The following is a 15,807-nucleotide window of genomic DNA, read 5'->3' on the forward strand; positions in this document are numbered from 1 at the left end:
CTCTAGCCACTCTCTGAAGTAGTGCTGCTCCAGTAACTAAAGTTGTGTTAAAAGCCTTTGGAATTCCACTGTTGAGTGGGTGCTGTGGTAGCCTTGTTGGATTGCTTGTTGAAATTTAAAATCTATTTTTGACTTTTGCGTTAAAGGGGGTGTGTAGTTGGGAGTCAGGTTGATTAGGAATTTTGGGATTTGTCATAATATAAAGTAACTGTAATCATATGTATGTGTTTGAATTATTTTCTTTTGCTAATAAATGTTTTAATTTAATTTTAAAAATCACTAAAGGTGTTAGTGGACTCATTACTTCTGAATTCAGTGCACAGACCTTCTCGTAATAGAGACAGATTGCAAAACCGTTATGATAGCATGGCCAAATTTCTCTTGTGGATTTGGTCTGCCTGGCACATATCACCTGCCACATCTTAACACCTGAGTGCCCTTGTACACCAATCACTAAAAGCAAACATGCGGGTGCAGCGAGCAGTTAAGGCAAATGTTATGTTGGCCACCATTGCAAGATGACTTGTGTATTGGAGCAAGGATGTCTTACTGCAACTGTATAAGACCTTGGTGAGACCACACCTGGGGGTAGATCTTCCGGTCAGCGAGCGGGGGCGGGGCCCACTTGCCGACATGCAAAATAACACCGGACGACATCGGGTGGAACTCCCGACGTCACCCCGCGTCATTTCCATTTTCAGGTCGGCGGGGGCATAGCCGAATCAGCTGCGCGCCCACCAACCTGTCAACGGCCTATTGAGGCCATTTAAAAAGTAATTGACATCAATAATGACCTGGCCGTCCAACTTTAACGTTGGCAGGCAGGCCGGGAGCCCTGGTGGGCTTAAAAAAAAAAGCATAAAACCTCATCCATGGGTGGGATGAGGTTTCATGAGAGTTTTAAAATATTTAATCAAGGTTTCAGTAAAAGTGATGGACATGCCCCAACTCATGTCAGGGAACATGTCAGGGAAATTTTGCAATCATTTGTTTAACACTTTTAAATTTGGAGCCGATCTCCTTGAAGCAGCACTTAGCCTCAGGGAGATCTGCGCGCTCTTTCGCGCGCGTGTGTGAAAGAGCACACTCCCGGCTGAGGGAACCTCCACCCCCCCTGCCCGGCCAGGGACCGCATAGCGCTTCCTGGTGGATGTCACGCTGGGCGGGCCTTAATTGGCCTGCCCATGTAAAATGGCACTGACCGGAGGCGCGCCTGCCCCGCCCGCTCCTGCACTCCCCCCCTCTCCCCCACCCAACGGGGGGGACATTTTTCCCCTGGAGTATTGTGTGCAGTTTTGGTCTCCTTAACTAAGAAAGGATATACTTGCCATAGAGAGAATGCAGTGAAGGTTCATCAAACTGATTCCTGGGATGGTAGGATTGTCACATGAGACATTGGGTTGACTGGTCTGAATTCACTGGAGTTTAGAAGAATGAGAAGAGATCTCATTGAAACGTATAAAATTCCAACAGGGCTGGATGCAGGGATGATGGTTCCCCTGGTTGGGGGGTCGAGAACAAGGGGTCATAGTCTCTGGATATGGGGTAGACCATTTAGGACTGAGATTAGGAGAAACTACTTCACTCAGATGGTAGTGAAATTGTGGAATTCTCTACCTCAGGAGGCTGTGGAGGTCAAGTCACTGAATATATTTAAGAATGAGATAGATTTCTAGACTCTAAAGGTGTCGAGGGGTGTGGAGAGAGCACGGGAGTATAGCGTTGAGATAGAGTCAGCCTTGATCATATTGAATGGCGGAGCAGGCTCGAAGGGCCGAATGACCTACTCCTGCTCCTATTTTCTAGGTTTCTATGTTTCTCTCAATTCCTCCACTGTTGAAAATTTATCACTCTGCTTAACCCATATCCAGGACTTTATGAGCAGGAATTTCCTCCAAGTAAACACTGGGAAGACCAAAACAAATACCTTGTCCCTCCGATAAACTTAGTTCACTCACTGCCATCTCCATCACTCTCCCTGGCAACTGCTTGAGGCTGAACCAGACTGTTCACAACCTCGGTGTCAATACTTGATCCTGAGTTGAGCTTCTGACCACATATCCACTCTCTCATAATACCGCCTATTTTCTCCTCTGTACCATTACCTGACTTCCACCCTGCCTCTGCCAATCTGCTGCTGAAGCCTTCTTCCATGCTTTTGTTACCTCTAAACTTCACAATTCCTGGCCGGCCTCCTAAATTCCACCCACCTTGAGGTCATCTAAAACTTTGTCGCCTGTATCCTTACTCACATCAAATTCCATTCAGCCATCATCCCTGTGTTTGCTGAGCTACTCTGGTTCCGGGTCAAGCATTGCAGGCATCCTCTGGTGCAAGACACCATTGACTTTATCCAGATTGCCATGCAAGATCACTTCAACCAGATTGGCACTGTTATCAATGAAAAGGGATTCCACTCCCTGAATATACTAGTCTGAAACTACAGATAGCCCACTATAATGGGATGTAAACTGTTATCTCATTGGATTTTAGAACTGATAGCTGCCATTAGCTAGCATTGTTCATTGGTATGATAACTGGAGATGACTTTCACGAAGCTACCATTCCTTAGAACAACAGTTTATGTTATTCAGTTGATCATCCACTTAAGAGCATCATGGAAGTGATATGTAGCTCCAGAAAGCTAGCAGCTGCAGCTTCACAGGAGTAAATTCCAAAACAAGGAAAGTCCCCAGCTTGATCATGTGCTCTGTTTCAAGGGAAAACACTAGAATAAGAGAAAGGAATTATGTTTAGATATCCAAGGGATTGACCATGTGCGGAAAGAATAGATTGGTTTCTGATCATTTTGGAACTCATTATGTTGAAAAGGAATGTGTACTTAAGCCATGATTACTTCTTCATCAGGATTATAATACAGATCTGGCTTCAATGTTTAACTAGGACCTTTTGCTAGGAGGCAGCCTCTGAACTCTGAAATACCCTGCAGGCTGACTTGCAAATTTCATCTTTATCTTCCTATGTCTTCCTATGACTGTCTCAGATTGGTCATACATATTCTATTGCAAACAGAAAAAAGAAAGCTTCAAGTCTAGGTTCAAAAGTTAAAAAAGCAGATTTCTAATGTTGATAATTTTCCCCATTTAATTAATTTGACTGGCTCTCTTCATCTGCTGCCACCTTCACCTGGCCTATGTTCTGAAATATATGTTGGTAGAATATCACAACCATTTTCAGCATTTAAAACATTTTAAGGTGGTTTCCCATTCCTCACCAGTTTAGACAGATTCATGTCTCTCAGTACTCTCATGACAATTGTTGATTCACTGTCTTCTGGCCGTGCTCTCTTCTGAGCTCCCAATGTCCTCAATACAGACAGAATGTTTCTCAAGCCAAAGTCATAATGAACCTAGTTGTAATGAATTTGACAAGAAAGAAAATTATTAACTGAACTATTCTCTAAGGGAGGAAGTTTTCTGGAGCTTTCCAGTCAAAAAAACCTTCACCAGCACAGAACAGAAAACAGAAAATTTACAGCATATCAGGAAGCCATTTGGCCCATTGTAATTTTTGCTGGCTGGAGAAGAGTTTTCCAGCTTAATCCCATTTTTGTGTTTGTGGTTCATAGTGCTGTAGGTTACAACACTTAAAATGCATTTTCAAGTTTTTTTTAATGTGATGAATTTTCTGCCTCTGTCATCCTTTCAGGCAATGTTCCACACCACCCTTGAGTGAAGGAGCTTCTCCTCAGCTCCCTTATAAGCATTCTACCAATTATTTTAAATCTATGCCTCTGATTACTTACTTCTCTGCTATGGAATATAGGCCCTTTCTATCCACTCTATCTAGGCCTTTAATAATTTTATACACCTCAATTTCATCTCCCATCAACTTCTTCCGTTCCAAAAAGAGAATAACCCCAGCCCATCCAATCCTTCTCATAACTAAAATTCTCTATTCTATACAACATCCTCATAAATCTCCTTTGCACCCTCTCTTTTTTTGCTCGTACAAGATTCTGTGGGGGTTTGACAGGGTAGTTGTTGAGAAGATGTTTCCACTAGCGGGGGATTCTCAAACTAGGGGACATAGTTACACAATAAGGGGACACTCATTTAAAACTGAGATGCAAAGGAATTTCTTCTCTCTGAGGGTAGTGAATGTCTGGAATTCTCTACCCCAGAGAGTTGTGGAGGACAGATCACTGAACGTATTTACAGAGGAGGTAAATAGATTTTTGAAATATTGGGGAGTTGAGGGCTATGAGGAGCTGGCACAAAAGAGGAGTTGAGGCCTGGGGCAGATCAGCCATGATCTTATTGAATGGCGGGGCAGGCTTGAAGGGCCAAATGGCCTACTCCAGCTCCTAGTTCTTATGTTCTTATGTCCTTTGAGGCGAAGTTGACCATGTTTATCATTTAAGGTTTTTGGTAAGGTTCCCATGGCTAAATAAGCGACTGCTAAGGCCTATCTGCAGCATGAAGGTTCTGCTGTAAATAGGGCTGGGTACTGCAGATAACTGAGTTTTGGATGAGTTCCTAGCTCAAGATTTCCTCTGCTTGTGTTTTCTCTCTGCTTCAGTTATGAGCTTGCTTTCAAAGAAGGTCACACCGTTTTTTATTTGGTTGCAGCAAATGCAACAATTTTTGGCGAGCTTTTTCCAGGATTAGAAGTTGATATCAAAATTCCAAAGTGAAACTTTCATAGTCCCCTAATAACACTTCCTTTGACTGCCATGAGAGCGCACCCCAGACTCAAGCTGTCCACAGAAGACTCACGTTGGTAAATGAATGTCAGGGAATCTGACTAAATGACCAACTCAGCTGTGGTTGTCTTAGTATGGTGTGGCTGCTTGGCATGCCAGCTTGGGAAAGCACCTCAGCTTCTGGTATTTTGTCCTGCCATCTGATCTTCAGAAGTTTCAGAAGGCAGCTCAAGTGAGCTTCTTGGCTCACAACCAGTGTCAGGATCCTTACTCACTCACCCTCACCCACTGTGTGAATGAGTGTGAGTGAGTGATGGTGTGTGGATGAGAGAGGACCCTGAGACTGGGAGCAGCCAGACACACACACACATACACACTCCCTCTCTCCCTCACATACACACATTTACTCTCTCTCTCTCTCTCTTTCTCACACACTTTCCCTCTTATACACACACACACACACACACACAGACACACACACTCACACTCTCTCACACATACAAATACTCACTCTAACACACACACACACGCACACACACAGACATATACAGACTCTCTCATATTCACTGGCCAGAATTTTCTGGCCTTTTCCGCTCGTGAAGTCAAGGGACTTTTGGATGGCTTGCCACATTTTCCAGCCCTGCCCCCGCAGCGGGAAGGCTGGAAAATTCTGCCCACTCTCTTTCTCACACACAAATGTTCACACTCTCTCTCTCTCTCTCTCTCTCTCTATCTCTCACACATCATACACACACGCACTCTCTCACACACACACACACACACACACTGACTCACTCTCTTCATACACAAACACACTCAACACTCTCTCTCTCATACACATTTACTCACCAAGTGGGCCTGAGTGATTTGGAGATTAACACACTGAGGAGAGGTTTGAGACAGCTGTGACAGTACCAAGACTTTCTCCCCATCCTATCTAACACTCCAGCTGTCCCAGATCCTCATGTTGCTGCAACAACTGCTTTGCCATCTTCACTCATGTAGGCGGTTTTGTCACCTCCCCCCACCCCAGCAGGCAGTCTCTCTCTCCTCCCCATACCCCAGCAGGCAGTGTCTCTCTCTCCCTCTCTCTTCCCCTTTCCCTGAAAGCCTCTCTTCCTCCCCAGCAGACTCACCACCACCGCCGCCAGTGTTCAGGCCTCAGGCTGAATATAGCACACTGTTTGCTGCTCCTCCAACCACAGACTTTCTCTCCTGCATTTACTGCTGACGGGTTCACCAGTGAGCCTGGCAGCAGCAAAAACACTACAGGAACGACCTATGATTGGAGGAGCAGCTCCTTGTAAAATCGTTCACTTCACTTAGCTGTATTTTGAATACTGGCTCCACGGGGCCGGACACAGATGTGTGGTGGACCAGATTGTGCCCCACAGGCAGCATGTTGAATAAGTCTGCTATAGACTTTCAGTTTGGTGTGTGTGTCACATACACTTCTTGTTTGTGTCTTGTATTAGATATAGACAGCTCAAGAGAGTGTCCTGCTGAGATATGTGAACTTATTCACTGCTGACAGGTTCTGGTCATGGACTGAATCACTGGGTTTGAGATTGGGCTTTCCTGGAGCAGGCTGATACACTACTTCAGTTTCTTTCGTTCTGCTCATAAGGCTGAAGTTGGAGCATGCATTGGAGAATAAATCCATGCTGCACTGCATGTCAGCTCTGAACTGGCAGCCAGTGCACAGTATTCAGTAAACAAATAATTGCAAAGTATGTCCTTGGAGACCCTTGTCTTTGCCTGGAATTGTCTCAGATTGCGTAACTTCCCATCCATATGATGCGAGGATCCATATGATGCCCGGGAGGTATCGAAGTGCTTGGTGGAGAAGAACATGCTGAAGAAGTTTGGCGCTAGCATGCTGTTTAACTCCAATTAGTGACCAGGAATGGGTCAGAAGATTCACCATCATCCAGGACACGCATGAGCATCTGTTCATGGAACTGTCGAGCCATTGTGATGGACTTTTCAGTGCAGCCAAATTTCTGCATTACCTTCACGACTGACTGTGCCAAAGGCCTTTGTCAGGTCAATAAACACAGTGGTTTTTTTCTATTCTTTCATGGGAGGTGATCATCACTGGCAAGGCCAACATTTGTTGCCCATCCCTAATTGCTCTTGAACTGAGTATCTTGCTCGGCCATTTCAGAAGGCAGTTAAGAATCAACCGCATTGCTGTGTGTCTGGAGTCACATGTAGGCCAGACCAGGTGAGGACAGCAGATTTCCTTCCCTAACAGACGTTAGGGAACCAGGCGGGTTTTTACAATGATCGATGATAGTTGCCATGGTCACCATTACAGAGATTAGATTTATATTCCAGATTTAGTAATTGAATTTAAATTCCACTTGTTGCTGTGTTGGCATTTGAACCCAGAGCATTAGCCTGGGTTTCTGGATTACTTGTCCAGTAATATTACTAATACACCGCCATAATCCCATAAGAAGTCTATGTTCTGTTCTTGGCATTTGTGCTGGAACTGTCTAACTGCAAGCACCATATCAGTGGTTCCTCGACTTTTTCTGAAACCACTGTAACTCCCTGGCAACAGACCCCAGTCGGGATATTGCACTAAGCGGTTCAGAAGGATTCTGGCAAAGATTTTGTCAGTGATGGAAGGCAGTGAAATTCCTCTACGATTGTCACAAAATTGACAAGTTATTTTCCTCTTGTATATGTGGACAATGGAGGCACCCTTGTACTCTTGCAGGATGCAAATAGACTGAAAGAGTTCAGTGAGCATCTTGACCAGGCATTGACCTCTACCCTTGTAGACCTCAGCTAGGATATCTTCAGCTCCTGGAACTTTCGCCACTAGATAGGAGTTTTTGTTTTATTTTTTCTTTTCTAGCAGTGTGGGAAGGTCATCAAGAAAGCAGTTGATATCAATCTGTGGCAGCCTGTTGATTGCTTCTTCATTGATGGATAAAGGCCAATTGAAGATGTGGTTAAAGTGCTCTGGCCATCATTGTAGAATTTGGATTTTTTCTGTAAGCAGTGTTGACCCATCGACAATGAGGATTGGTGATGACCCAGTAGACAAGCACACTTAGACAGGTTTCAGAGCATTGTGGAACCTCTTCCAGTTTTTGTGGTTTGCATATGACTGAAGCTTTTCTGTTTTCTGATTCAACCAAGTCTCCCTCTGAATGCATCTCTCTTAGAGCTCACACTGGGGTGCAAGAGGTGTAATAGCACCCCTCACAGACAGGCTCACCAGATTCTTTGGAGTGGCTTTTCCTATATTGGTCCTTGATGGTTACAGAACATGTCTGTTAAAGAATCTTCGTAGTCTTCTGTGTGTTAACATCAAGTCTTTAGTAACTACTTCTAACTATTTACAAACATATATAGCAAAATTACAGGCATGGGGCTATCTCCATGCTATGTCTTAACACGTCTCTGGCCAACACCACATTGACCCTAGGTTTAGTTCATGTGCCTTCTTCCATCACTATGTGGATGGTACTGTACTCAGACCTACATTAACCATGTGTATACCAGACCCCTCTCTTACACCTCCCACCCAATTCTTTATCTCATGGATATAGAGTTACTTCAGTTTACTTCAAGTCTTAAGATTGTTAGAAGTCTTATACATTTACCTATTGTTACAACCTTAATGCTATTCCAACATTATTGCTATTACAGTTGATATGCCCCTAAGACATGAAAGAAATTATAAATGATGTAAATCAAACTTTATTCTTTTTTGCTTATTTAAAAATGAATTTTACTGAACCAAAATGTGGCTGCCACTAGTCACCTGATGCCTGAAATTGTGACCACTAAGGCATTATATGGAAAGCACTGGAGACATACCCTGACATGTTGCTCATGAAATCTCACACCTGGGACTGTGAAGGTCCATTTTAAAAAAGAAGCACTTAAAGGAAATGGAAGTCATTTGCATTTTTATAAACTGACCCCTCTAGAGGAGTCTGAGGATATTCCAAGACAATAGCTACCCGGGACAGGGTCATCAATATGGATAATGACTCTTTCTGAGGCTAATGACTGAGACACTATAAGCCACAAAACAAAAGCCAGGTCCAGGCACCAGGTAAGCATCCCTTTATGAAATCAATGTGGAGGAAGGAGATCACGTGACTCAAGTGAAGGTTTTGAAATCTCTATACAGAGTTCAGAACTCAGAAGCAGGCCAGTTAGGTATTTTATCTGCAACCTGCAAACATCTGATAGCAGGACTCCAGGCTAACCAAGCTGCCTGCAATAAGCCCTCCTTGAAGTTTATCTGGAAGCCACTGGTCACTGCCTGCCAAGCAGACCAAATCTCTGAATACTAACTTCATCTTTAATGAAACACGCTTGAATTGGAACTTCGCTGTAAAGGAACCCCTTTTGGGTTTGGACTTTCTGAATGCTGGAAATCATGTGAACTGACATTTATTTCTGCAGTTCTTTTTACTGTTAAGTTATTCATGGTTGTAAAACCTCTTCTTTTCTATTCATTTTACTGTATACTTGTGTGTGCATTTGTGTGTGTGTGCATAAAGTTGCGATTTAATCCATAGGTTTGAATGTGTGAATAAATTAAACTTCCAATTTAATCCTAAGAGAGTTTGCTGCGAGCTTCTTTAAAAATTGACTACACAAACCAAGGATTTTTTGGAATAAATGGGACAGCCTATTTTTTAAAGCAAAAATACTAATGCTTACAGACACAGCTGGAGAATAAAGGAGTTCAGTTTTGCCTCTGTCTCCTATCTGTAACACAGGTATTAGCATTAGCAGCATTCTCGATACCTCATCTCTCCCCTCCAAGTCCTTGAAGTTTAGGCAGTCTGGAGGCCTTATAACACTTCCACATCTCGCCCATCATTCTGGAGAGCGGGAGGCACTGTTCTGGTTCTTGTCTTTTTTTATCCATTCATTGGGTGTGGCATTGTTGGCTAGGCCAGAATTTGCTGTCCCTCCCTAATTACCCTTGAGAAGATGGTGGTGAGTTGTCTTCTTGAACTGCTGCAATCTATGTGGTGTAGGTAGACCCAGAGTGCTGTTAGGGAGGGAATTTGAGGATTTTGACCCAGCGACAGTGAAGGAATGGCGATATATTTCCAAGTCAGGATGGTGAGTGCCTTGTAGGAGAACATCCATGTGGTGGTGTTCCCATGTGTCTGCTACCCTTGTCGTCCTAGATGGTAGTGGTCGTGGGTTTGGAAGGTGCTGTCTAAGCCTTGGTGAGTTCCTGCAGAACATCTTGTAGATAGTATACATTGCTGCTACTGTGCGTCGGTTGTGGCTTGGAAGTTGGACTGGCATTTCGGTATGCTTTCATTCTTTTCTTCCATTGCTTTATGTTGAACCAGGCCTGGTAGGTTTGGGTGTTGTGTTGATCCATGGTTGCTGTTACTCTCAATCATTTCTTATGAAGCAGACAAAGATGGTATTCGTCTCCTTGGTGCTGCTTTTTCTTCTTTTTCTGTGTGGGATATCTGGAAGCTTTCTGAGGCTGAGGAAGAGTGTTCCTATGGTGATCAGAAGGCTGAGTGGAATGCTCACCTCTGCTTTCTGTCGTCAATGGTGATAGACAGCTACTTGTTACAGCATCCCATGTGCTGGTGGCATGCTGGCTGGAAGTTCCATTGTGTGTACAGCAGTTGATATGCCAACCAGCTGTACCATCATCATGGTTGGAGTTAAAGGCTTCTCAAGCTGCTGATTCACCAAGTTGCCAAGGTAATCTTGTGGATGGTAGGTTGGTCTGGGAGCTTTCCAGGACCTTCAATGATAACAGACACAACTGCTGTGCAAAAATAGAAAAGAGATCTAAGGTGAAATCCGAGTCTGAATTCTCTCTTGTGTTTGAGCACTCAGGACTGCCTGCTCTGGCTGACTAATGACAGTGATAGTTTTCACATCCTCCACTATCTGGAGAAGATCCATTCAGGGCTATGCAGGTGTCCCTGCTCAGAAGAGAGAAAGGATGGTTAATGTAAATCAGCTCAAAGATTTGTTTGCTGCTCCATGTTTTATTCTCTCCGCTGATTGTTTTTCCCTTGGCAGAGTATAATTCCTCTGTGCTACCTTTCAAACACACATTTTGCTATTGCACTTCTGCCAATTGATTCTGAAAGACCTCATGCTCTTTTGTGAAAACTTATATCTTCGCTTGCCATTCCATGTTCCTGATTTTCATCTATCCGTATAACTGTTTGGGAATATAATGTTTTTCCAAAGTTCCTTCCAAATGTGCGACTGTTGCCTTCAGTGCTACAGTCTCATTCTTGTAACTTTCATCATCCTCCTGGAATAATGAGCCTTCCTAAGTCTTCTCTGAAAACTGAGTCGTCACTTCTTTCAGAGTGGCATTAAATTCATTTTGTTTCTCTTCATAATGTTCCCAAGGAACGAGCTCAGGCCTCTGGGATCCTTGTAGCATGTGTAGGCCCTAAAACAGGTTTTCCTTTTTGTAGCGAAGCTCAAGTACTTCGCCTTGAGTTTTCCTGTGATTTAACGGTCTCATTGAGTTTGTTCTGCCATTCTGCCATTCTGCTGCTCAAGGTATTCTTCATTCCATCACATTGCAGAAGGATAATGGACTGTTTTTGGTATAACCCTGAAGGACAATTAGCTGCTCTTTCAACTGTTTATTTTCTTGCTTGGCTCTTGTCTTCTCACTCTGTGAACAGTATATAGCTTTGTATTGCTAAAAAAAGAGACAAGTCTAAACTTTTCATCTTGCACTCATCAGGGCATTTCGCAAGAATACCAATATAAGGGGAAAACATCAATTTATACTGTATGTTAAGAGAGGGCTAATTGGTTGGCAAGTGGGCTGGTAGAGGCATTGCCATGGAGAATACACCTAGCTTTACTATCAGTTCTGATGAAGAGTTATATGGACTCAAAATGTTAACTGTATTCCTCTCTGCAGATGCTGTCAGACCTGCTGAGTTATTCCAGCAATTTTTATTTTTCTTCCAGATTTCCAGCATCCGCAGTATGTTGCTGACTGACAGTAACTGCCAAGCATTGTTTGAAATTTAAACCAGACAGCTTTACCTGATTGGTCAAGGCATTGCCCTGAGGAATGAGTCAGCGAATGACTGTCACTTATTTTGTTTAGCTGAAACAGGTGCAATGTGTGTACATGTTTTTTCTGTCTGCAAAGAACAGGGCCCCATGTATTAATATATGTAGCTGTCAGTACACGCAAATGTACCACACTGCGAGCCCAACTAATGATCTTAAATTGCCTGTCAGTGTAATTCTTAGCACATTGAGGATTATTTAGCAAATGTCCAATCGTGGAATCACATCTAATGTTGGACATTGTATTTTGGATTTTGAAATCACAGGCTGGTTGGGTATGTTCTGTACCTTGTCCATTGTGAACAGTGGCTGGGACATGCTGTTTGACATGATTCACCAGACTTTGGGGCATACAGCCTACACACCTAGCATCACACTGGCACTGAAATTCATATTAGCATATTATTCATTTGTGTGATAGGCAGAGCGTCTTTTTGGCTTGATGGCAGTATCCTGTTAGTAGCGAATACCACCCGCGTTGCTACTGCATAGTAGCAGCGTGAAATAACTAGCTTTACTATCAGTTCTGATGAAGAGTCATATGGACTCGAAATGTTAACTGTATTCCTCTCCGCAGATGCTGTCAGACCTGCTGAGTTATTCCAGCAATTTTTGTTTTTGTTTCAGATTTCCAGCATCTGCAGTATTTTGCATTTAGCTTTACTATTGGTCAACTATTTGAGCTACCTTGCTCTTCCAGGGTAATCTAAGGTAGACTGGGTACTTTTAAGGGCCAAAAGTGACAGCCTTAGGCCCGTTCATGAGATTGTGTGATGTACAGTGCAAAATGACCTGATTAGGGTAGCCTTTATCCTGTAGGATGCTTTTGATGTACCCTATTTTGGCATTGAGCTTGCATGATAAGCAAATGGCTTCGGCCCTATTTACAAGGTTGCCGATAGGACCAATTTTATAGCGTGTGGAACTGTAAGAATACCAAAGCATATATTGACCAGTGAAGGTAGGCTTGTGGTAAACCACGGTAGAGAACCCCCTGACAGATTTCTCAACTAGTATGTCAAGGAGACCACTTGCCAGCCAATCAGCACTCTCTTCACATAGTTATAAATTGTTGTTTTCCCCTTATATTTGTATTCTTGCGAGGTGTCCTGCTGAGTGCAAGATGAAAAGCTTTGACATGTCTCTTTTTTCAGCAATCCTCAAGTTCTGTACTACCAAATGACCAAGCAAATTGTTGGAACAGCAGGCTGACAAGTTCTGATAAGCTTCATCCTTGTCAGGAAGATATAATAATTTTCATAATATTATTGGAATTTATTGTAAAGTAGAATAATAGTGGGGTCTGTGTGTGTGTGTGTGTGTGTGTGTATACGTGTGGGTGACTTAATTGAATTAAAACCAGCTGGTCTGAAGGCCTTGATTTAAGAAGAGAAGCTAGGTTTGGAATGCTAAATAGGTAAACATGGGTGGAGTTTTAGAATGTGAGGTATAAAGGGAACATTTACATTTTAAAATAAACCAGAGTAACTTTAATTCAAAAGAGGGGATGAAATGTTACACCTACCCAGAACAAGTTAAAAACAGTGTGTTTATTTTTCCCAAAGATTACTGGTAAAATTAGCACCATGATATATTTTTATCATTAGAAAGGTAAAGTTCAAAGACATAGTGAAACAATGGGAATTTGCATTCAAAGCGGAAAAATGTATAAAGGGGAGAAGGCTGTGTGTAAGGGCAGGCATATTAAGATCTAATGCAAGTGTGCAAAGCCTCCAGCACCGAAGCCTCAAGCTGCTGTCTACAAGGAACTGAAGCTGAGAAAAACTCACTTTCAATTCAACTGTCTAGAGTATGTGTTTTGCCTGGGTCTGTTTAAACCTATGTGTTTAACTGTTGCCTTAATGGAGGTGTAACAGGGAGTTAGATTAATCAGGGGAGCTGGGAGTTATCATAGTAGTAATTTATAGACCTATGTATGTGCTTAAAATCATTTCTTCTATTAATAGATATTTAATTTAGTTTTGTAAAAAAAAACAGTAAGACTCGGTGGTCTTATTATGACTCAATTCAAGGCACGCACCTTGAAATAAATACGAATTGTAAAATAGTTGTGGCAGTTGTTTCAAGTTTCCCTCTGGGATTTGAACAGGTCAACATTTACAATCTTCTGTGCCATAGCAGTCCTAAAAGAAGTAGCTCGTGAAATAGTTGATCTGTTGGTTATAATTTTCCAAAATTCCCAAGATTTGTGGAAGGTTCCATTAGATTGGAAAGTAACAAATTTAACTCCTTAATTCAAAAAGAGAGGGAGACAGAAAACAGGAAACTATAGGCCAGTTGGCTTAACATCTGTCAGAGGGAAAATGTTGAAAGCTATTATTAAAGATGTTACAGCAGGGTACTTAGATAACTTCAAGGTAATCAGTCAGAGTCAATTTGGTATTGTGAGAGGGAAATCATGTTAAACCAATTTGAGTATTTCTGTGATAGTACAGACTATTGAATCAGTTTATTGGAGTTCTTTGAACAAGAGACATATGCTGTGGATAAGGTGGAACCAGTGGTTGTAATGTGCTCAGATTTCCAGAAGGCATTTGATATGGTGCCACATCAAAGGTTATTGTGGAAAATAAAAGCTCATGGTGTAGGGGGTTATATATTGGCATGGATAGAAGATTGGCTAGCTAACAGGAAACAAAGAGCAAGCATAAATTGGTCATTTTCTGGTTGTCAAGATGTGACGAGTGTGTTCCACGGGGATCAGTGCTGGGGCCTCAACTTTTTACAATTTATATAAAGTGACTTGGATGAAGGGACTTAAGGCATGGTTGCTAAATTTGCTGATGACACAAAGATAGGTAAGAAAGCAAGTTGTGAAGAGGACATAAGGAGTCTTCAAGGGGATACAGATAGGTTAGGTGAGTTGGCAATGATCTGGCAAATGGAGTATAATGTATGAAAATGTGAAATTCTCTATTTTGGCAGGAAGAATAAAAATGAAGCATAATATCGAAATGGTGATTGATTGCAGAGCTCTGAGATACCAAGGGATCTGGGTATTCTAGTGCATGAATCACAAAAGGTTAGTATGCAGGTAAAGCAAATAATTAGGATAGGTAATAGAATGTTATTGTTTACTGCGAGGGGAATTGAATACAAAAGTAGCGAGGTTATGCTTCAGTAATACAGAGCACTAGTGAGACCACATCTGGAGTAATGTGTCCAGTATTGGTCTCCTTATTTAAGGAAGGTTGTAAATGCATTGGAAGCAGTTCAGAGAAGGTTTACCAGATTAATACCTGGAATGGATGGGTTGTCTTATGAGGAAAGATTGGACAGATTAGGCTTGTATCTGCTGGAATTTAGAAGAGTAACAAGTGACTTGATTGAAACCTATAAGATCCTGAGGGGTCTTGGGAGAATGGATGTGGAAAGGATGTTTGCTCTTGTGGGAGAATCTAGAACTAGAAGTCACTAAATGAGGAATAAGTTTTCTTTCAGGGAGTGGTGAGACTTTGGAACTCTCTTCCTTTAAAGGAGTGGAAGCAAAGTCTTTGAATATCTTTGAGGCAGAGGTGGATAGATTCTTGATTAGCAAGAGGATGAAAGGTTATCAGGGGTAGACAGGAATGTGGAGTTGAGGTTTAAAATCAGATCATCCATGACCTTATTGAATGGTGGAGTAGGCTCAAGGAGCCTCTGCTTCTAATTCATATGTACGTATATGTGTGTGTCATATGTCCCCTTGCCGTTCAATGGAATTACCATTGATAAATCCCCCACTATCAACATCCTGGGGGGTCACCATTGACCAGAAACTGAACTGGACTAGCCGTATAAATACTATGGCTACAAGAGCAAGGCTGAGGCTCGGAATTCTGTGGCAAGAAACTCAACTCCTGACTCCCTAAAGCCTATTCACCATATATACAGAGTGATGGAATACTCTCCATTTACCTGGATGAGTGCAGCTCCAACAACTCTCAAGAAGCTTGACACCACCCTGGACAAAATATCCCACTTAATTGGGTCCATCCAACACCTAAAACATTCACTCCCTCCACCATCAATGCACAGTGACAGCAGTTTGGACCACCTACAAGATG

General features: G+C 42.5%; 1 protein-coding gene across 1 annotated transcript in view; it reads right to left on the reverse strand.

The window, feature by feature from the left end:
- LOC144681151 (dynein axonemal heavy chain 8-like) overlaps nt 1-15,807 on the reverse strand; it is a 1,659,468-nt gene that overhangs the window by 319,478 nt on the left and 1,324,183 nt on the right. Inside the window, exon 47 of the mRNA XM_078542878.1 lies at nt 3,236-3,370. Within this exon, the coding sequence (XP_078399004.1) occupies nt 3,236-3,370 (135 nt within the window). The remainder of the gene's footprint in view (nt 1-3,235; nt 3,371-15,807) is intronic.

Source organism: Cetorhinus maximus, chromosome 5, assembly GCF_964194155.1.
Source record: "Cetorhinus maximus chromosome 5, sCetMax3.hap1.1, whole genome shotgun sequence".
In the NCBI taxonomy this organism is placed as follows: Eukaryota; Metazoa; Chordata; class Chondrichthyes; order Lamniformes; family Cetorhinidae; genus Cetorhinus; species Cetorhinus maximus.